Genomic DNA, 23,882 nt, shown 5'->3' on the forward strand with positions numbered 1-23,882 from the left:
ACTGCCTTAGAAAATAAGTGATAATAATATAAAACAACTAAAAGATGTGAAAATATTTTATTTTCTATTCTTAAATAAAACAATTTTTTGTTGTTAAAAGTGTTTTTTATGTTTTTTGTTATGAAAAACTAAAAATTCATCTAAAAACAGTTTTCAAACAAACAAAGTCTTCACTTGTTTTGAAAATACCATTTTTTTTAGAATATATTTTAATTACTTTTTTCTAGGAGATTATTTAAAAAAAAAATTAATTACAATGATTGAAAATAAAATAATATAAATAAAAGTATTTTTAAAAAATATTTGAAGTTATTTTTTATAAATAAAAGTTATAATGATTCGAAGATTATTACCATTCTTCTTTTAATCGTTTATGTAAATACTTTATTTTGTAGTTTATTTTCATTAAAAAAAAAATGAAAACACAAATAAATTGTTTTTAGTTCATAAACATGATTTTGTTTTTAAAAACATAAAATAACTATTTTCAAATTTTCAAAAACATGTTTCAAAATTCCCTTTTAAGGTATCTAAAAGTTACTTATTAAAATTTAAGTCTCCACTATTAAAAGTCTATGAAAAAGTTTACCTTATTCACGTACTAATAATTGAATTAAGGTACATGGAATAAGTTTGAGTGTAAAGAATATGATTAAAGTATATATAAATGGAATTGAAAGTACAAAAATAATAAGATTTAGATGCATATATGATGCGATATGATGGAACATAATTTTATTTATTTTTATTTGATAAGTATTTTTTATTTATTTATTTATAAGTAGTGAAATAAAAAATTATTTGAAAAAAACCAATACTCTAACTATTAAAATTTTAAATTAAATCTTGCATGAACAATATTAAATTTTCAATATAATATAACCATATCCCATTATCTCCTTAAAAAAATACTTTCCATCGAAATCTTCTAAACAAATCTCCACATTTTACAAATGTTTTATTAAAAGACTATAAAAAAATAATAATATTAATTAATAAATAAAAAATTCCTGCCCCCTGCCCTTTAGGTGGGTTAGTAAGGCGCTTGTCATCTCATTTTAAAGGTGACCAAAAAAAAATCTGTATGTAAATTATTTTATGTCTAATTTCTACAAAAGTTTAAGGTTGACGCTATCGTTTAATTAAAGAAATAAAATAAATTAAGCTAACACAACATGTGAAAAGAGTAGTAATGTTTACGGTTTTATAGATAATTCCAATATATTTGTTTACGAGTCTAAGTGTCGGTGTAAGTAAAATCGAGAAAATTGATAAATTGATCCAAAATAATAAAAACTTTAATAATAAAAAAAGATCGGTTTAGTTTGACAATTTTGATAACCAACCTTATTGGTTAGACTTTCAATTTTCTTGTCTTATAATTGATAAAAATCGAATATAACCGACATTCTAAAACTTATAAATAATTGTTTGATATTTAATAAATTTTTTATATTGGATTTCATTAAAGTAATTTATTGTTTTTATATTATGGTTAAATTATTGTTAAATGAGTTCGATATATTTTTAATGTCAAATTTAAGTTAATTTCAATTAATTTAAATAAATAAAAAAACCTAAGACCTAATATAAACTCAATAATGGGATTTAGGTTCAAAACAAATACAAATCTACACATAGATTGAAGACTAAAAAACAACAATCAAGTTAGGTTATAATCTATTCACAAAAATAGAATCAAACCTAACTTAAAAGGCTTGATTTAGTTTGATAGTCGATTCGTTCAGTTTTTATCATATATAAATTAATTAAATCGATACAATAAATTATCTAAATAAAATAATTAGAATTTGAAAATTAGAATTTATTTAATTAACATAAAAATTAAACCATGTATTAAAGAAAAAAAATTACAATTCTTGGGATGAGTAAAAAGAGTCAAGTTTGGGAAGAATAGGATGGCTATGTAATTAGATTTTACCTGCCAAAAATAAAGCAAAAAATAGAATCATAAAAACTAAAAGGATTTAATAATAATAATAATAATCTACTGGGTGAAAATTGTCTGGATCATGCTTTTATTTATTTATTTATTTTTATTTATGAGAATAAAAATAAAAAAATAAAAAAAGTATGAGTTTCTGGGAAAACCCACCACAATGATTTGTGATTTTGACATGAAATAGATTTTCTTCGTCCGTTTTGCCTACCCATCAACTAGACATGTGAGCCAGTGAATTGTAATCTCCATCACTGCCAAACCCTTCTTTTTCCTTTTTTCTTTTTCTTTCTTATTTTTTAAATTCAGAATTCTTTTATTGATAAATAAAATGCATGCAGGGAATAAATAAATAAATAAATAAAGCATCTCCTGATTCCTAAGGGGGATTTTCATACTAATTAAAAGTCTATACGTAAATTATTAACTTTATGAAAAAGATAAACTATTAGAAAAATAATTATTCAGAAAATTATGATTTCAAAGCAAGATTTAGGACCATTTGGATTGGCTAGCTCTTGAATATCTTATTATAGAAATGGATGAAGAGAATGAAAAATAATTTTTTTTTGTTTTGTGACAGATTTAATGTTTTGAATAAAATATTTTTATTAAAAATAACAATAATTTTAAGATTAATTAATTAAACAAAAACACTATAATAAAACAACTTGAGTGTTCTATTTTTTTTTTCAAAAAATAAATAAATCAAATTCTGAAACTCAAATTATAACTTTTAATATTTAAGATGTTATACATAAGTTTTTTAGAAGTATTTAGTGTCGAGTAGAAGAGGATTTTATAAACTATATGCTAACTATTTTTTAAAACGGTTTTCGATCTTTAAAATAAAAATATATTTTAGATATTTTCATTTTTTTATAATTGTTTGAAAAAATGATTATATAAATATATAAAATGATTATAAATAAAATATTAAATATAAAAAATATTTTTTAAAAATATTAAAAACATTTTAGATTTTCAAATAAAATTTTATTTTACAAAACATTGAATATTAAATAAGACAATCACCAAACATGCCCTTAAATACATTAATTTGTATTAAAATGCATATTGAACAAAAATATATTATATAATATTTTATTTATTAAATAAATAATTTAAAGAAGCTTAATTAATAGGGGAGAACCTGATATTTTCTCTTGACAGATATTAGAATGATTTTCTAAAAAAAAAAAAAAAGTTTTGAAATAGAGAATAAAGTACTCTTTTTAAAGTGATTGATGCAAAGAATATAGCACGTAAGGAGTGCAGTGAAATCCATGTTTTTAAAATATTGTATTAAAAAAATAAACGTACGAATTCAAAAAGTTACCTCCCAATTTACAAAACTTAACCAAATAATTTAAGAAAATTTTGTTTCTACAATTAATTTCAGAAATTCTATGATTTCAAACCCCAATGATGGAAGATTAATTTGAAACTATCAATGAATATTAATCTTCAAAGTTTGTATTCATAATTTAAACTTTCAAGTCAATATGCCTAACAACTATTAAATTAATCAGACAAAAAGGTAATAATAAGCTTCTAATGATCCAATATTGGCCATTGAAATCATAACCTAAATTTCCAATGATTTTTTTTTTTTTAATTTTTAAACATTTTAGACCACCTAACTTTGACTCTTCAAATTTCATCTTTACTTAAAATTTTAATGTATGATTAACATTTTTTAAATTTTAATTTTGAGAATATTTTCAATTATAAATTTTAAGTATAAGAGGTGTGATACTCATATTTAATTCGTGTTTGTGGGATATATCATCCATCATGTCAAGTATGATAACAAATATTTGAATTTAAAAGATTTTTTTTTCGTGCTACACGATAATGAATTAAGTTATAATCATATTAAAGTTTTGACTGATTAAAAGATTTGAAATCTATTTTTTGGATTAATATCAATAATGTGAACACAATGTATGAATGATTGATGTGATTATTAAAATATTAATTTTTTTATATTTATAATAATAATAATTTTTTTTATAAAATTAAGAGTATTTACTCCTAAAATATAAGCTTGTATTAGAATTTAACAAAATTTGTTGTCTTTTTAAGTCACTCGAGGACAAATCAGCAATGAGTGAAGGTGGATTCTTGCTAGGGTTTCCCATGACAAACTCTTGATCCTAACACGTATATAAATATAACATACAAATATAATTAAAAAATGTAAGAAAATTATGTGAGAAGATCCAAAAGCTCATAATGTCCATGATTGATAAGAAAACTATTATGATGGAATGCGGGAGGGAGAAGAAAGGTGGAAGGAACCGGCATTGAATAGGGAGTTCAAAGGAGAGCGAGAGAGAGAGAGAGAGAGAGGTTAGAGGGAAAGACATTCGGACTGTCCCACAAGCTTTATCAGCCTTTTCTTTTCATTTTTTGTGTACGCTTTTTCCACAGTAAATATAATTACAGATTAGACAGTATTGAATGAATGAAAGAAAGAGAAAGAGTGAACTGATCTTCTCTCTCACAGGGTGTAGTTTGGGTTTTGTTCGGTTGATTCCCTTTCAAAAACGACGTCGTCCCCATTTGTCTTCTACCACTGGGAGAGAGAAGAGAGAGGAATGGAGAGAGAATATATCGAGTGAAAGATTAGAATGGACGGAGGAGATGAGACGAGAGAGAGAGAGAGAGAGGGAGCCACAACAAGGAGAGAGCTTGCTTTCCCATTGGGTGCATATGTCCATTTGATTTGATCCTCTCCAAAATCTTCACACCCTTTAAGCAAGCAATTAAGCGCTTTCTCTCTCTCTCTCTATCTCTTCAGGGACAGCCAGTAATAGTAGAGGTTGATCAGTGGCAGTGCAAGAACCGAGGGGAGAGAGCTTTCATCGGGAAGGAAAAGCTTAGTTGCAGAGGTGGATGACACAGTTCAGTACAATCTCTTTCTCTTTCACACTCCTTTTTTATTTCCCTCTATAGGACACAGCCACATACATACAGTGGGATACGGATGAGATACTGTTAATGTACAGAGAAATTTAAAAAAATGAAGATAAGAAAAAAGAGCACCCATTTCCGAGGGAAGTCTGGATCAGCCTTTACAGACCAGCCAAGAAGGAAACAAACCCCATAACTGACTGCCCTCTACTTAGGATTTTCTGTAAAAAGACTGATAGTGGTAGCTTAAAAACCGGGAGTGCTCTTTGGGGACAACAATCTGTAGAGAAACAAGGGTGGGTTTTGGGAGAGAGAAGAGAAAGAGAAGAGAGATGGAAGTTGGTGGTGGTGGTGGTGGTGGTGGTCCTAGTACTACTTCATGTATGATGGGTTTTGGGAACAATAGTAATGGACTTTCTTCTATGGTGATGATGATGCCTCTTATGTCTTCTTCTAATGCAGAAACCAGTAAGGTGTTTCTTCCTCTACCCTTCTGGAACAACAACAACAGCAGCAACAATCCTAATCAGCAGAGCAGCCAAAAGGTCTCTGCCCTAATGCCCCAAGGCAGCTGCAACCACAACAACTCAGGTTGTTATTTCATGGAAGGCAGCAACAGCAACACCACCAATAATCATGACTGCACCAGCTGTTCTATGAAAGCTAAGATCATGGCTCATCCCCACTACCCTCGCCTCTTGGCTGCCTATGTTAATTGCCAAAAGGTGAAGAAAATTAGAATTTCAGTTAAAAAAAAAAAAGAAAGAGAAAAAGAAAACCAAAATCTAAGAGGAACCCTTCATCGCCTCTCTGAAAATCAAACACCCAGTAACTGTAAGAGATCAATTGCCTTTTTTTAAAAAAATATTTTTCTAGTTTTGGGGTGGGGGTATGCGGAAGATCAATCACACGCCTGGTTACACTTTACTGTTCCTTTTGTTTTTGTTTTTGATTTTTTTTTATTTGCTTGATTGGAAGTTATAATTGATCTTCCGTGTTTATATATATATATATATATATATATATATATATTTTTCACCAGTTATTTTTTACATATATGTGTTCTTATCTTTCTGACAAGAGAGTGAAAACAAACAAATCAGGTGGGGGCACCGCCGGAAGTGGTAGCCAGGTTAGAAGAGGCTTGTGCTTCTGAGGAAGCCATGGGTAGGTCTGCAACAAGCTGCGTAGGAGAAGACCCTGCACTGGATCAGTTCATGGAGGCATATTGTGAGATGCTCACCAAGTACGAGCAGGAGCTCACAAAACCCTTCAAAGAAGCCATGCTTTTCCTATCAAGGATCGAGTGCCAGTTCAAAGCCCTAACTGTTGCCCCTTCAGATTCTGGTGATCCCTCTCTTCAACCTCTTTTCTCCTCTCTTCCCACTCCTTAACATACCTTAAAAAAACTGTTCCTTAATGGATTCCATTAGTATAATAATTAACTGTTCTTACAAAATCATGCATGTCAGCATGTGTGTGGTTTTCCATGAAAATGAAAAGTTTGTGTTCAGAAAGACTCTGAGATTTGCTAGATGGGTATGGAAAGCTAGATGGGTAGATTTGTAGATGGCTAGGTCTAATAGGTATTTGTTGTCTTGATTCTTCTCTCTCTTCCTGTGCTTTGAACTGAGACTTGCTAGCCTATTCTTATAATTGCCTTTCCTGATAGGATGTTGTTTTGTTTAAACTTTGAATTTTCAGGGCTGATTCACCTTCATATCCTAATTTCTTAGGGAAGTTAGAAATAAAACGGATATAGACTCCTGTGTTGTTTTTATGAAGCTATGTATAAACCATATATGGATGGGGGTTTCCAGTGATGTAACTAGCTAGGGTTTGCATAAACATGAGGACAACCCAAGTTTGTCAAGCTTATCAAAATCCTAGGCTTTTAAAGTGAAATTTCAGCATAGTATTTTTTGAGAGAACAGATGAGCACTGTATCTTTCTTATACTCTTAAGTTTGCCTTATCAGTTTAATGTATATACTGATGAACATCGAAGAAATAGGGTTTTAATTTCCTGTTTGTAAGCCCTTGAACTTGATTTTTTTTTCTTCTTCTTTCTGCTTTTTATTGTAAGTTCAGAGAGAAAAAGAAAGGGGGTTGAATCCTATCCTTGTTCTAAGTTCTAACAATGATGCTAGACTGAAACCTAGGTACTTTATATGTTTTGTTTATTGAGATAGTACACCTGCATATGATGCATACATATGCAATAGGACAAGGGCTAGTCGATAGATTCAAAGATATTTTTCAGTTTTTCAATGATTTATTTTGATAAAGAATTTGTTTATTGTTCAACTTTTGACCTTGTTCCTGTTTTGTTTTTGTTGGTATAGGATGAATAACCTGAAAATATTTCTATATTATATATATATATATATATATATATATATATATATATATATATATATATATATATTTGCCACGGAATGCATGGAAGGCTTTAATCATTTTTTTATCTGGTTTCAGTTTTTCATTAATTGCATGACCACTGAAGAAGATGCATCAGTATAGAACTTGTCCTTTTGTCTAGTCTTATGGTATTTATGCCCTAGGGCACTGCCCCATGACTAGGTTTATAAAATTTATTTCGTTTGCCATGTGTGAAGTTCGTAATGATTTACTGTTAGCTTTGTTTGGTCAATAAGTTGGTTTTAATGCATTAAAAGTTCTTGGCATAATCTGAAAAACTGAAACAAAATCGTCTGAAAACTTAAATATATTTCAGTGGACTGATCAAACTTCCACAGGACATGACCCAAGTCATTCTGAGATGTCTAGAGAAATACTGTCGGTCGGATCAAATATCTTATACCTTTTTGATATTTAACTCATGACTATCAACCCATAGTTTGAGGGCAAGAACACCACAATGTCACTTATCTGCCATGGTATATCATCTTTTATATATAAGCTAGGTAATTGGTCTCTCGGACAGCATACAGAGGGAATGCCTGGTAGATCTTGTTGACATTGGGTGCTAAAGAACGATCAAGAGGTTTAGTTGCATGGCAAGTAGGTTCATTAAGGCATTGAATATGTGAGGGTGCCAACCATATCTGTTATTTGTGTATCAAGATGCTGCTTTCTTGAACATGCGTGTCTTTCTGTACAGTAAGCAGTTGAAGCAGTTTCCCAGTTGTTTCTGCAGGTCTGCATTCAAACATGAATGGCGCTCGCTCCTCATGGGCTTGCTTCTTGATTACTTGGGAAATTTAAAGGAGAAAAAGTAATTTTTTATCCGGGTTTGACTAGTACATAACCTAACTGTGATGTTGTCTGAGTTCCAGGCAGTGTCTCAGCGACTGAGAAGCAAGACAATTGAATCTTCAGTATTATTTCAAATATCTCAGTGATTTAATCGATTTTTATAATGAGGAAAATGATTGATCTTCCCAAAATTCTCTGATGAACACAGTGGTATTAGGGGCGTGCTCTCTCCATCCAATATTATAACCTGAAAAATTAAGGGACCTAAACTGAAACACTCTGTGTATGCACATATGTGTTCTCTTATGAAAGAAAAAATCATTCATCTTTCCAAAATTGTAGATTCTTAAAGGCCCATGTTTGCAGGTGAATACACTAACTTGAATTTGCTCTTCTGGTTTCTTGTCATCAGTTTGTGGTAGTTATGCGGGTCGGGTTGGATCATCTGAGGAGGAGGTTGATGGGAATGACAATTGCATCGACCCTCAAGCCGAAGACAGGGAGCTGAAGGGCCAGCTTCTGCGCAAGTACAGTGGATATCTGGGTAGCCTGAAGCAGGAGTTCCTGAAGAAGAAAAAGAAAGGGAAACTACCCAAGGAAGCCAGGCAGCAGTTGCTTGACTGGTGGAGCAGACACTACAAGTGGCCTTACCCATCGGTAAATCGCATCACTTCCATTTAACAGCTTTGTTCCTCGCATGCTAAGATCACATACTTGACTACAAGCTTTGCAGAAAACTTGTTGAAATTGTAGTTCACATGTTTGTAATCATCAACATGCAGGAGTCCCAAAAACTGGCACTTGCAGAATCGACTGGTCTAGATCAGAAACAGATAAACAACTGGTTCATCAATCAGAGGAAACGCCACTGGAAACCTTCCGAGGATATGCAGTTTGTGGTGATGGACGCAACCCATCCCCACTACTACATGGACAGCGTTATGGGCAATCCGTTCCCCATGGACTGCACGCCTACGCTTCTATGATCTACATTTTCCAAACCTGAAAACCCTGAGCTCTCTATATTGAACAAAGTGTTGTTATGAGCAACATCATTGGTAATGCGTCTAGAGGTATGTACTATATGTAATGGTATTGGTACTGCATATGAAGCAGAAGGGAAAAGAATTTAAGTTAAGCTGCTGCTTTATATATATTATATATATATATATATATATTAGTTTCCACGTGGAATGTGGCTCTACCCTCACCACTGCTTTGTGGTTTATCTGTATTCATTTTGAGCTTTGTTTGTTATATATATATAGGGAGACCGATTACTATTCTCTCAGCAGCAATATTGATCTGGTTGACGTACAAGAACCCTTCAAAATTATGAATCTACTGATTTTCTGCCATTGGTTAACTTTGTTTTTTCTTTTATTGGAGGGCTGAACTTAATTCATATCTAGCCTTATAAGAGGGGGAAGGCTATCGTGCTTCTTCCTTCTTTCCTTGATTCTTATATATATATATATATATATATATATATATATATATATATATAAATACATATAAAATATACTGTTTTATAGTCTAAATCTTTGAAAATTTGTTTGTCTTCTTATTGAGGTGTTTTTGGAAAAAATCACTTATCAAATATTTCTTTAAAAAATATTGGAAGTGATTTTTTAATATTATAAGTGAATTTTCAGGTTTTTAAAAACAATTTTTAGGGTAAAAACCTTTCCTAGTTTAATGTCATGGACTCTAAGATTCATTGGTGGTTTGTGGAATGTGGGTAGCCTAGTAACCTAACATAAGAATAACCCAAACAAGATGAAAAGATAGCAAAAATTCAGCCAGTTGAATCGATCTACTAACATTTTAGCATGCATATAGTCTTGAGCAATTAAATACTAATATTATTAGATGAAGTGTACAAAAGCTTAGACCCTAAGTGGAAATTGTTGGAAGGGATGGAAAGATATATTTGTAAAGCTAATATCTCTTGTTTTTCGCTTTGAAAAGTAACCTATTTTTAATGTAAATGTCCCTTAATATATTGATTATTTACATGTGTATTTTAAAAAAAATATTATTTTTATAAGAAAAATGTGATGATATTTTTGTCTAAAATGAGTATTTTTTAGGGTTAAAAAAGTGGAGGATTAAATTTACAAAATGAGGATGGTTTCATTATTGTTAATCAAATAATCTTTTTTAAAATAAGTTGATTTTAACAACAAATTATAATAAATGTTTTGAATTGTTTTTATTTTGAGTGTTTTAAGCAATCATTGAAGATATGGAAGATATTTTGGAAACTTTTGTATTATACATAAGGATGAAAATATTGGTATTTTAATTTTATGAATATATCTAATATATCGATAGATATTTTGATATAAAATATAGATGATATGAAAATTATGAAAATATTAAGAAAAACTCTAAAAAATTTTATAAGAAGTAAAAATAGATATTGTAAAGTTATTTGTTTTTTTTTAAATTGATATATATATATACATACATATATATATATATATATATATATATATATATATATATATAATTTGTCATATTTGATAATAATGTCCCTACATTCATAAAAAAATATAAATATTAAGTTGTATTATATATTATTTTACAATAAGATTATGATAAGATGTTTAATTTTAAAATATATTTAATATTAAAATTATGATTCATTTTAATTTAAATATATTCAATAATATCAAATAAATAATAATATAAGTATAATTTTTTTACTATTTATATTTTGTATATTTAATAAATTAAGTTTTTATATTTTTGGTAATAAATTAAATCAAATGTAAAAATAAAATAATTATAATTTATTTATTTAATAATCGAAAAAATGAAAAATTAAAAAAATATTTGAAAATATCAATTAATGGATATATCTTCTAAAATTTTATATCAGGATCCACGGATTTAGATATATTAGGATATATCAATGATATATCCAGATATTTTAAACGTTATATATAAGTATGTTACACTTTCACAAAAAATGTTATTCAAATTAATTATAATTAATATAAATATATCTTCTAAAATGTTAAGATATATTTATAATAATTATAATTAATTTGAATAACATTTATTACGTCATATTTGATAATAATGTCCCTACGTTTATAAAAAAATATAAATATTAAGTTGTATTATATATTATTTTACCTTGTATTATATATTATTTTACCATAAGATTATGATAAGATGTTTAATTTTAAAATATATTTAATATTGAAATTATGATTCATTTTAATTTAAATATATTCAATAATATCAAATAAATAATAATATAAGTATAATTTTTTTACTATTTATATTTATATTTTGTATATTTAATAAATTAAGTTTTTATATTTTCGGTAATAAATTAAATTAAATGTAAAAATAAAATAATTATAATTAATTTATTTAATAATCGAAAAAATGAAAATTTAGAAAAATGTTCGAAAATATCAATTAATGGATATATCTTCTAAAATTTTATATCAGGATCCACGGATTTGGATATATCAATGATATATCCAGATATTTTAAACGTGTTATATATAAGTATGTTACACTTTCACCAAAAAATAATAAAAATATTGTTTTTTATATTTGAATTCATAAATATAATTTTATTTCTAAAAGTAATTGAAAATTGCCTTAAAGCACTATTATCGAAAACCTTGAAAACTTATTGCCACTTGGAGAGGTTGGCCCAGTTGGTTGTGAGTAGAAAGCCTACCAAGTCCATTTTTAGGCTGGATTGGAAAACCTACCAAGCCCACTGATTCTTTGCTGGTTTTCAGTCTTCATTGTAACACCACTCTCTCTTGGACTCTTCTACCATTTCTTTCAGGGTGACAGACAGATGAAGAAACAGCCCATACATCCAAACATGGTGAAGTCACTAGTACTTTAAAGTTGCATATTTTTTCATTTTAAATAATTGTATACACCTTAAAAACCTTATGCTGAGGTAGGGCCCCCATCCTAAATTCCTAATATGATTTTGACCATGGAACTGAATTGGTCATCTGGGTAAGGACTAAGGACCACCTCTCCTTAAAATCAAGGGCACTGTCCTAAAATTGTTGGTTTGTATCACAACAAGGTTGTGCATGAAACTGAACTCAAAACTAACAGGAACCATATACATTGCCATCACCCTCAAAGTGCAGGCCAACTTTATTTAAAAAAGGAAAAGAAAAAGGCATTGCCTCTTTTTCCACATCCATGCTATGGAAACCTACTTTAAAATTTTTAAGTACAAAATTAATCGGTGTAGGTGAGGGCATCCTTGCTTCATAGCTGTTACCTATATCACTAATTGCTTTTCATTGTAGGAATGCATACAGTTGGACCTACCCTAAATCATATTTATTCATCACCAAAACATACTTCTTAGACCTAAACCCTAATAATTAGTGAAGCCATAGTGGTTGTTTGTTCATATTTTTGTAGAATATTGCTTAATTAACTATCTTTTTCTTTTTCTTTTTCTTTTTTAAATGCAAATCCCTTAGTGGTCTATGTGACCACCCTAATTATTTGTTGTTGTTTTATATTTGGCTGGGAAATGAAGATTTGGTATGAATAATGAGTGCCTCTTGTTTGTTGCATGCCTGCTAGATCTTATGGGAACTCAATGATAATGGCATCTACCTAACTGATAAACATATCAAAGTGGTTGATTTCTTAGGTAGTCTGAGCCATTAGTTGGTGTGTTGAATTTGTTATTCTTGCTTCCATATATAAGTGAAATGGCATGAAGAAAACCAAAATGATACACATTTGACTGCTGAAGTACTTCAGTGTATTTCTCAAAACATAAAAAATATTTTAAGTATTTTCTAAACCAAATTTATAACCCATTATCATTTTTTTGGAGAATTCATTTGTATCCTTTTAGTTTCATTAAACAAAAAGAAGAACCCATGGAACCCATCAATCACAAATGTAAAAAATTAATGATGATGACACCATAATTATTTGGCTTTGACTTTTAATAGTGGGTTTGAGATCACAACTGGCCCCTTATCACATCTTCATGCTAGACCTTTGCTCCTCCTTTATGCCATATCAGAAGTAAACAAATAACCATTTTGCAATGCCCTAATATGAAGTACAATGAGGTTAGTAAATAGATGACCATTTTCCAATGCCCTAATGTGAAGTACAATGGGGTTACAAACAAAAAAGGAAACAAAGTAATTGGGTTATTTCTGCATAACAAATGTGCCTTTTTTTCCGCCACAATTATCAGCATTATAACCACCTAATGCAGCCTTTTTCTTCACCTACTTTCCTATACTGAGCACCACCCTTCTATGGCTAGTGTCATTCTTGCCATATCCCACCATGGAAGTTTTCTTGTTTGCATATGAAAATTCTTTATTTTGAACAGACAAGAAGCTATTTTTACTGTTTTTTAGCAGTGTGTGCACTGGGTAATGTGTGAGATTTGTCTTTACAGTTGAAAGAAGAGAGAAAAGATTGCGGCCTCTTTGCCAACTTGAGTTATCCAAGACATCTTCTTTGCCCTAATCCATAAACAGTCACAAACATTTAATAAAAAATTCAAGTTCTAATTTTATTTTATTTTATTTTTTTGGTTATTGGGTTTGGAAAATTGAATTGAAATTGATGAAGTTTAGGTTGAAATTCAATTAGTCCACATATAGGGAAGAGGGACTAGGAAATAGGAGTACATAAACAAATAGACATATGCATGAAGGGTGAATTGAGATGGTCCATGGTACATAATGTGGGCTGCATATTACGTATCACTGTTCATACTCACATCCAAACAAAATCTCTGGTCCGACATTGGTCTCTCTCTTTTTCTTTCTTTCTTTCTCTCTCCCTTTCCCAGCATCTAGGGTTTGTGTTCCCACTCCCCCACAAAACCCCTTCACTCCACTCTCCAAAACCCACCATTTTTCTTCTCACAAATCACCCATAATTCCATCTCAAGTCCCCCTAACATTGCTATTTTCTTTCCCAACTCTGTGTCTGTGGAAGCTTTGCTTTTTGTTTCTCTTTCTAGAGCTTATTCTTTGTGAATCTTACAACCCCATTCATGGCCAAGACCAAGCCTGGCAAAAAGGACTTGGATTCTTACACCATCAAGGGCACCAACAAGGTTGTTAGAGGTGAGGCTTCTTCTTTTTTTTTTTTCTGTTGGCTTGTGCATGTGGAATCTGAATCTCTGGTTTGTGTTTTGATTTACCTGCTGGTTGGTTGCTCCGAGAACTGTGGAGAAGGGAGGGAACTGATTGGGGTCTGTTTGGTTTTGTCCTCTGGGGGAGGGTTTACCGAAATGGGTTTCCGGAGAAGAGCGAAAGTTTTTAGGGAAACTGAGAACCGGAAATGGGAAACTTGTTTTAGATGTTCATGGGAAATGGGCATTTTCTCTGAAATGATTTTCACAGAATAGTTTCGGAAATGCTTTTTTCGGGTGAGTTTTCAACACCCTTTTCCAGTTTCTGTGATTGGAAATCGGAAAGCGAAAACCTGCTTTCTGAGAACGGAGCCAAACAGACCCTTATAATCCGGGAATTAGTAAAGTTGAAGTTCTTGTTATCGCCTAGTATCAAATAATGAAAATCCGACAATTTGGGGTGGATTTTTTTAAAAAAAATCTGTGGTTGGCAGCTGGAGATTGTGTGCTAATGCGACCATCAGACTCTGATAAGCCTCCCTATGTTGCGCGTGTGGAGAAGATTGAGGCAGATCATAGGAACAATGTGAAGGTTCGGGTGCGGTGGTATTATCGGCCAGAGGAGTCAATTGGGGGGCGAAGGCAGTTCCATGGAGCCAAGGAGCTGTTTTTGTCCGACCACTATGATGTGCAGAGTGCCCACACTATAGAAGGGAAGTGCATTGTTCACTCATTTAAGAATTATACTAAGCTTGAGAATGTTGGGGCTGAGGATTACTTCTGTAGGTTCGAGTACAAGGCTGCAACAGGAGGGTTCACTCCCGACCGGGTTGCTGTGTGAGTCCAAGTTCCATTAAAGATTAAACTGCATTTAGCTCATAAAAGCAGAAAATTACTTTCAAATTGTTAAACTAATAATAACTTGGATTGGATGTTTTGAGGGTTTTTGATTGGCACTGACTGATGTTTGAATGTTTTTGGGTTTTGATTTAAAGGTATTGTAAGTGCGAGATGCCTTATAATCCGGACGACCTTATGGTGCAGTGCGAAGGATGCAAGGACTGGTATACTTGTATTTTTTATTTGTTCGGTTATGCGGAAAACTAATCAAAAGAAATTAATGCCCTATACATTTGTGAGGTTTTGGTTTTAACTATTGTTTGTTGCTAGAGGTTGAAATCATAAAAAATTTAGGCTCTGTTTGGGAAGTGTTTTCATAAATAGTTTTGAAAAATAGTTTTTTGAAAACAAAAGTCAGTTTGGATGCCTGAAATGCTCTTAACCCATTTTCTATGTCCTTAAATATGTTTTTAAAATAACTTTTATTTATGGTGCTTTATTTTTAATCATTCTCCATATTTGTAGAATTACTTTTTAAAACAATTTTTAGAAAACAAGTGAAAATAGCTAAAAGATATTTTTTGAAATTATTTTCTGTTTTTAAGAACAAAAAAGTATTATCTATTTTTTGGTTGCCAAACATGTTTTTTCTGTTTTTTTGTTATGAAAAATAGAAAACTATTTTAGAAAACAGTTGCCAAACAAGACCCTAATCTTCAGAGTTTAGAACTTTATTTTATTTTTCTTGTAATACGTTTATCTTAGCTATTGAATGGAGTGACTATGTAATTTGAATGATGACTGGTAAGATGCTTCATCTTTTCTTCGGGTTTATTAACTGCAATTGCATTAGTGATTTTTAAAATTTTTATGATTCTTAGAGCTACGTGGTATTTAAACAAATATTGTTCAGGTGTTACTAATATTCTATCATGTTTTATTGTTGATTTATTCATTGTTTTTAGCTTAGGGCTTCACACTTGCCGACTGAGTCCTCCTCTGTCTAATATTAGCAAATGCCTGCCACTTCTTTAGGCAAAACTAACAAGGGCATTAATGGTGGTTTGAATATATTTATCTTATTGAACTATATATCTGAGCTCCAAATTTCATATTCAACTCAACAACCAGAATAAAAAAGCTTTAAGTAGCATAAGTGCTTGGAAAAAAACAATGCAACAGACTGGTAGAAATCAATTAAGTGGCCATTAAAGCTTTTTTCCATTTTGGTAAGAATGGATGATAATATCAATAAAATGAAAGATTAGATATTCTAGTATCACAGTAGCACTAGCATCCTCTGGCATAATCCTATAAATCTCTCTGGGAAAGTATTGAAATTTGTTTTTGATCTTTCTTGAAGTTGTTTCTAAACACACAATCCATAAGGAAAGTGTTTTACATCAACAAGCTTCTTTAAACCTTAACATCGATAAATCTCTTGTTTCCTATACAAAGATATACCAACAACTATTCTGTCATGTGTGGGATCTTGCACTAATGATATATGATCTTAATGTTTTATAATTAAATACATTGATAATACAATCTTTACTTACCTATGAAAAAAAGGTTTTATAATTGAAATGAACTTGTTGAGTGGAACGCTTTCCAGAAAAATTGTGTGAGAGGCCTATGTATTCAACTTGGGTTTCTGCATTTTGTTCAATGATTTCTGAGCATTTGTCTTCTGAAGGTTGGGTGAATATTTTAGTTTTAGTAATTACCATGTGGTTCATCCTGAACATCATAATGCTGCATTCTCCTGTCTTGCCTATCTTCTGATTCAGGCCACATATCCTTATGTGTATGTCCTTTATATACACACAATTGTTTTTAACTTGTTATAACAATTCCTTGCAGGTTTCATCCTTCTTGCATGGGTATGACCATAGAAGAGGCAAAGAAATTGGACCACTTTTTGTGTTCTGACTGTTCATCTGATGATGATCCCAAAAGATCCTTGAACGCATTCCCAGTATCACCATCTGAGGCTAAGGTGAGATACTTGTATTTCCACCTTTTCATGTTTGGTTGCAGTTAAATCTGTATGTTATATTATATCATTCATGTCATACCTCTGTATCTTCACTCTTTATTGTTATGTCTTTGGAGAAGCAGTGTGAAAGAGATATCAAGTTCTAAGGAGTGTCCATAAATTTTTTCTGATGTTATTGCTCTTACATTTGTTAAAAGATAAAATTGCCTCAAATGGTAAGAAGAAATTAACAGTAAGATGAAAAACAACTATTCTCTAAAGCAAACACATGAGCTGCCTACTAAAATATATCTGAACATGTATTAGTAGCTAAATTGTTGAAAATAGTTTTTTCATTTTCATTTTTGAAGAATGCTTGTGTTGTTTATACTTTGGAGCATGCTTTTTTTTTTAATTAATTAATTTGTATATATATATATTATTTATTAAAACTGGTTTCCTTCAATATGTTTTTGAGGTTTCTTGATAGCGGATGCAGGGGGAATGGAATGATATATAACTTCTTGATGACTTTCTTGTATTTATTTTTGAAGAATCATATTCATTCATCAATTTATACATGTGAATAAGTTCTGTTTGAATACATTTGTCCAATCTCTGTGTGTATGTGTGTATGTATATACACACACTCAGAATCCTTCTGGTTGGAGAATGTAATTTACCTCTTTGTTTTCTTTTCTTTTTTGAATGCTAGCTTAGTCAAGGGATTGGTTTTGTTTCATATTATTAAATCTGATAGGATTCATCTAGTTTTGTACTTTTCCCTGGATTCTCAAGATACCGTCTAAGTCTAGGATATCTTTGAGTAATAGTGCTGGAAATGGGCTTGATTTGGGTTGGATTAAATTTTTGTTAGCTCCAAAGCCATCTGCCTGGAATGTGACTATTTTGTCTATTGTTGGAGGTTTACTTGGGGGCTAACTTGGCTAACCTGCTTAATCTAGTATTTTAATTTGAGAATATAGAAACTGAGAATACTGGGAGTACCTATTGGGTTGGGTTGGTTTAGGTTCACTAGGTATGGAAGAACCAAACACAATATTATCCTTTTCTATTATTGGGTTCAAATATAGGTTTCTTTGCTTCAACTTTCTTTCTCTTTTATTTTTATTTTTATTTTTTTTAAGAAAGCAAGAAAAGATATATTAACAGCGCCTGTAAAAAAGAGCACACTAGAGTTCTCCAGTTGCATATAAGGGCACCAAAAGGCAAGATCAAAACAAAAAAAGCAAGATATAAAAAAATAATCGGCTAAGTCAACCATAGACATTGTCACTTCATCTAAGCCCACCCTCACCCACTCCAAAAATAAGCATAAGAATGAGAATTTTAGCATTTGATCTATTTGTTCCACATTCTTGAAGAACCTATCATTTCTCTCCTTTCAAACCATCCAAAAAATGTGAGGGGGCGGTCCTTCATGCTTTCTTTTTTCTCTTCCCTACAAAGGATCCCTACCAACTTAAGATGGCACCTTTAACTTATGCTGGCATCACCAATTCAACCACAAACAATGAGAAGATTAGCTGTCACAAAATTATTGTTTTGGTAGAATGAAGCAAAAGGTGGTTTGCTAAGTCTTCCTTATCTTTACACAAGAAGCATTTGTTCACCATGGTCCAACCCCAATTTTTCAGTTGATCTATGGTGAGGGTCCTACATCAAGTTGTTTTCCATGCAAAAAATTCCACTTTTTCTAACCGGACTATCATATCTCCACCATTCCTGTGCATCACTTTCATTTGGAATCTTAATAGAAATTCCCCCTTTCTTTTCAGCTCCTAGTCTTGTAGCTGTCTTACAAAACTGGGTCTCCTACATTCCCTTTCCCCCGACTACCATGCATCCATTACCTAAGTGTCCTTTGCAGTGGCTATAGCGAAAAGGGAGGGAAAAGAATCACTTATAGTTGAGTCACCACATCACCTATCCTTTGAGAACTTTTCCCTCCTATCTCCCACTATGAAACAAGATCTTTTAATGACATCCCATCCTTTTTTCATTGCCTTCCACAGGCTCACTCCATGCTTATCCCTTGCCTCACATGAGCTCTACACCCCCCATGCTGCTTCTTGGAACTTCCCTACTATAACCCTTTTCCAAAGAGCTTCCTTTTTCTTTCTGAACTAACCTTCCCTACTTTGGTTCAACTTTCTCATAAAAAGAACCAAATTGAACTTCCTTGTGGATTGGTGTATCCAGGTATGTGGATCAGGTTTTGCAAGATCAACATGAGAAGTAGATGGAATGACAAAATTCTTTCTACTTCAGTATTTGGACAGATTATTATCTGCTCCTCATGAGAGTGCCTGGTTATTTGGTCTAACTCTATGGTGGGAAGGGGTTAAACATTCTTGTACAGGTGCTTAATGTTTGTAAGGACCATCAGCGCTGCAGTTTTGATGTAAATTTTCCTTAGCTAGATCTGACCATAGTTTGCAACCAAGATGCTACCCTTAATTATCAATGAAGAGAGACCCCACCTTGGCAATGATGTTCATGAGGAAATGGCCATTTTCTAAGGAGTTTCATACTGTTTATAGATTGTGTAAAAGAATTACCTAGAAACAATTTGAGCTAGTTTTCTTTATAACTTTCTTGTCAAATAAATGGTTTCATGCTCATGTTGGTATTCCATTTTCATCACTTCCTTTTTTTGTAGGTTCGTAGTGTTTGTATACTTATGATGATGATCAGTGTTGATACTTAAAAGTGGAAATTACTGTTGCTATGGATCCAATCTAGGGCCAGGAACTATATAGCTAACACTGGCAAATTGAGCCATGCTAATGTTCTGCAAGCAGGGATGCGAGAAGTAAAATGTTTTACTGAACTTGTATAAAACACAATAGAACTATTTCATTTTGTTGGGGTATCTAAATACCACTTGTACAAGCACATTCTTTTAACTGTTCTTACAATGCTCATCATTTTAATATTGTCTGTGTTGCTTCCATCTTTGCCATTTCACTTTTTTGTAATTGGTTCTTGTCCTTCACTCTATGCTAGGTGGAGCCAAAGCGCAGGAAGAGATGACTGATGGTCGATGCATAATGAGGAGGTACTCAATTTCTTGCACATTAGCTCCACAATTGTTGTTATCGTTGTGTTGTGGAATTGTACAGTGCAGAGAAGATACTGTGCTCGCACAAGCCAGAGGCTTTTCTAAATTTGCCATGTTTGACTTCATATATAAATCTGTATGTGTGCTAGGATTAGGAGATGACTTTGTAATCTGTGTTGTCCTTGTGAGTACAATCTGTGCAAAAAGGTGGAGTAATCCTAATCTTAATCCAGAACCCATGAAATCACATCAAACTTCAAATGTTAGGAGACAACTCAGACTTGTGGCTATCTGCTCTTCGTTCTCTCTCTCTCTTCCCCCCCAGGTTCTATTGCTGCATGTGATGCCACAATAGCCTTTTCCTCTTATTTATATTTTTGTTTCTTAGGAGGGGAAGGGGTTTTTGGTGCCCTGCAAGATGGTTTTACAGCCATGTTGTTGGCTATCTGCCAATCTAGTTTCTGAATATCTATCGGGTTTAATATATATTTCTCTGGAATCTTTATCCACAAGGACTTGATTCACTTTATCTCTACCATTTTAAAAATCAATTCCACAATATACCTTCATATTTTCAGATCCTCAATGTGGTTGTCAATGTGAATGGATCATTTCTTGTTTTCCAGAGCTTTTCCTGGTTCAACTTGTATGGTTGCATATGATGGGAGCTTCTAGGAATGCTGCTTTGTTCTCTTTCTGTACTTGTGGGGATAGGCTTTTAAACATCCTTGTGCAAGTTCTGTGCAGTTTTTTTGTGGAAACTAGTGTGAATCCCAATTGAAGGGAAGCTCATTGAATTGTGGATATTATTCCTTATTGGGTCTTTTGAGACCTCCTGCTGTAATGGTACATTTCACCTGAGACAACTTGTTCAAGAAAACAGGTGGGTTTAAATTCAAGTAACTAATTCATCTGCTGATTTCACTGGTGGAATTAGATTCTGTTGGAACCCCCTCTCTGCTAGGATAATGGCAGAAACCCATTTTTTTTTTCCCATGTGAAATGTTACTTCCAAAGCTCTATTCTTACAAGTTGCTTTGTTTTGTGAAGATACACTTATGCCCTAGTATCTCCCATCAGCTGGAATATCACCCTACGTATTCAAAGATAGTCACAACGGGTTTTTGTACTTTCTGATGAACAGGAATGCATTATGTCATTTATGTGTCTTGTGTTTAAAACTCTTTCAATTCTAAGAAATCATATATGCTAGGACGATAGTTCATATTTCTAGGTCTAATCTGGTAGACTGGTCTAGCTTCAGGGTGTGGATAATTTTCATCTCTGGGGTTGGTTTATCATCTCTGTTTGTAAAATACATTAAGAGTTTTATGGGTTCAGAACCTTAGGTACTGTTTACTTTGGACACTGGCATGAAATTCTCCTTGGAGCCAAACAAAACAAACCCAGATAAAAAATGGGAATAAAAGCCCTACTGCCATCCTATGGTACGAAAAGTTACTTGTTGATACCATACAAGCGAGCCAATCACAGTAATAAAATTTAGGTTTTATTTGTTTGTATCTTGTTCTCATTTATTTATATTATGGTTTTATTTCTTTATATTTTAGTCTTATTTCTTTATACCTGTTTGAAATTTGATTATCATTGTCTGGAATTGTAGCAATGTGGTACCTTGGTATTTTCCAAAGCCCTAGCTCTTGGCATCTGTGCTTCTCTCTTCCTCTTTTTCTCATCAATAATGAGTGATGCTGAGTAAAAGTAGGCCTACCCTTTCTCAGAAGTTTTAGTGAAGAGCCGTTTTCAATGGTTTCAATTCATTGCCTTTAAATTGGTCAAATTTTTGTAGATGCTTTAACATTCCATTGACTAATATTAAGCATGGTTGACAAAGTAGAATGATAGCCTGGAATGTTGGAGTTGAGAAGCCATGTTACCAAGTATGCCTATCAAGAAAAAAAAAAAAAGTAAAAAAGAAAAAGAAGCCATGCTACAGGGTAAAGAAATTGGCTACACAAGTCATGGTCATGGGAAAAGGGTTGTCTTCTCATGGAGCCACTCACTTGAATCTATGTTGTTTTCTCTGATGAATTCATTGTATTATATGTAAGGGTAGTAATTTGTGTTGGTGGGTTGTTTTTGTGTTCTGCTATACCTATTCATTTAAATGGGTTAATTCAAACACGATACAAATAATAATTAGGTGGTTAAAATCATGATACAATTAAATAGGTCGAGTTAGATCTTGTTTTAAGTCCATATGATGAACCCTTTAACCCGATTTGTTTATTATTTAATTAATTCATTTATTCAATCAAATTTTACGTGAGTCAAATTTTAACCCGATTTAAATGACTGATAGCTATATTTAGGTTAATCAATGGTATTATCAAATAGGCGGCAAAAAAAACCTATTTATTAAATGAATTATGTAAATAGGTACAAATTTGATTCAAATATGATTATTTTCAATCCAAACTTGTGAAGAACATGTTGGGTGGGTTTGAGTTGTATTGATGAATTGTATCAAATATTTATGCTCAATCATATTAATTGTAATTTTGAGCTTTAGATTTAATATTATATCGAATTTGAAATCATCTAACTAGGAATTCGATTTTGTTGGGCTATCGATGTGTATATTTAAATCTAAATTAATGAATCTAAAAAAAGAAAAAGAAATCTTAGTACAAAGAAATAGGATTAATTATAATGGAATGGTCTTTGGCACAAAGAAATGAGATTATTTTTAATCCTATTTGGGAGACAATTTAAATAAAAGAGAATTTTCCCTGTCATAAGAAAACCTTCATCTTGATGAACAAGGAAAATGAAAAAGTGTTCTATGGAATGCAAGAAAAAAGTGCATTCATACATGGGTTTTCTTCATGGGAATGACCATATCTTTAGGAATTTTGATCATTTCAAGAAAGTTGAAACCATGGCACTTGGTATGAGAAACTTTGACCAAAAAATATTTATGGTGACCAAAATTTATGAAGGGTTGTGGTTTGTACTCACATCTTGAATCACAAAAATTCAAAAATAATTTTTTGAATTTTGTCTACCCTTTTCCCTTTCTCTTCAACCCAATTCATGAAGTGTCTCCATCTCCATATTGGAATTTGTGTCAAGGTATACCTTGCCCTGCTCCTTCAAGGTGTGGCAACCCACAACCCCAACCCCAAAATACATACAATCGAAAAAAAAAAAAATCCTTTTAAAAAAATAAAAAAACATGAGGCTGCATATTAGAAGTGGATTCAAAGGAATATGGGCCAACCAAGTAACAGGAATCATGATTATCTTCAACACATGGTACCCACATTGAAGCATTAGCATGGGACTTCAAAACTTCCTCAAATATAGAAAAGGAAAAAAGCAAATAAATTATTTTGTATTTTTTAAGAAAAATTTTCAAAAAAGTTCTTATTCACTATATATTAATAAATAATTGATTCCTTTAAGGTTAAAAACTCTTATTTAAATTCAGTGAAAGTATTTAAATCTATTTGAATATTTTTATTAAAAGATATATAAATTTTAAAATTTAATATAAAAATATTATTTTTTTTAAAAAAAAGGTTGTATATAAAGGTTATTTTATATTTAAGGAAAAAGCTAATAAGGTATTTATCAAATTTCAATCTTTATCTTTAAAAGTATATGAAAAAAATGATATTGAAATATAAATTAATAAGATCACAGATATAAAATAATAAGCTCTAAATACACACGAAATAAGATTATAAGGATATCTTTTAGTACCATAATCTAATCCTAAATAAATTTTT

General features: G+C 31.5%; 2 protein-coding genes across 5 annotated transcripts; both read left to right on the top strand.

The window, feature by feature from the left end:
• The first annotated feature begins 4,554 nt into the window (after positions 1-4,554).
• On the top strand, positions 4,555-9,411 carry LOC117925805 (homeobox protein knotted-1-like LET6). Of its 2 annotated transcripts, none has more exons than XM_034844888.1 (5): positions 4,555-4,874; positions 5,342-5,604; positions 5,983-6,226; positions 8,510-8,754; positions 8,880-9,411. In XM_034844888.1, exons 1-5 carry the CDS (start codon positions 4,862-4,864, stop codon positions 9,081-9,083), a joined length of 969 nt encoding a protein of 322 aa, XP_034700779.1. In that variant the 5' UTR covers positions 4,555-4,861; the 3' UTR covers positions 9,084-9,411. The 2 variants fall into 2 exon arrangements, with proteins under 2 accessions (XP_034700779.1, XP_034700780.1); XM_034844889.1 differs by having other exon boundaries at positions 4,793-4,870.
• A 4,450-nt stretch (positions 9,412-13,861) lies between these two features.
• On the top strand, positions 13,862-22,284 carry LOC117926904 (chromatin remodeling protein EBS-like). Of its 3 annotated transcripts, none has more exons than XM_034846213.1 (6): positions 13,862-14,216; positions 14,719-15,061; positions 15,220-15,288; positions 16,928-17,063; positions 20,073-20,124; positions 21,752-22,284. In XM_034846213.1, exons 1-5 carry the CDS (start codon positions 14,144-14,146, stop codon positions 20,097-20,099), a joined length of 648 nt encoding a protein of 215 aa, XP_034702104.1. In that variant the 5' UTR covers positions 13,862-14,143; the 3' UTR covers positions 20,100-20,124; positions 21,752-22,284. The 3 variants fall into 3 exon arrangements, with proteins under 3 accessions (XP_034702104.1, XP_034702103.1, XP_034702102.1); XM_034846212.1 differs by lacking the exon at positions 21,752-22,284 and adding an exon at positions 20,754-21,123; XM_034846211.1 differs by lacking the exon at positions 21,752-22,284 and having other exon boundaries at positions 20,073-20,636.
• The last annotated feature ends 1,598 nt before the right edge of the window (positions 22,285-23,882 follow it).

The sequence above is a fragment of the Vitis riparia genome, chromosome 12, assembly GCF_004353265.1.
Source record: "Vitis riparia cultivar Riparia Gloire de Montpellier isolate 1030 chromosome 12, EGFV_Vit.rip_1.0, whole genome shotgun sequence".
NCBI classification, from domain to species: domain Eukaryota; kingdom Viridiplantae; phylum Streptophyta; class Magnoliopsida; order Vitales; family Vitaceae; genus Vitis; species Vitis riparia.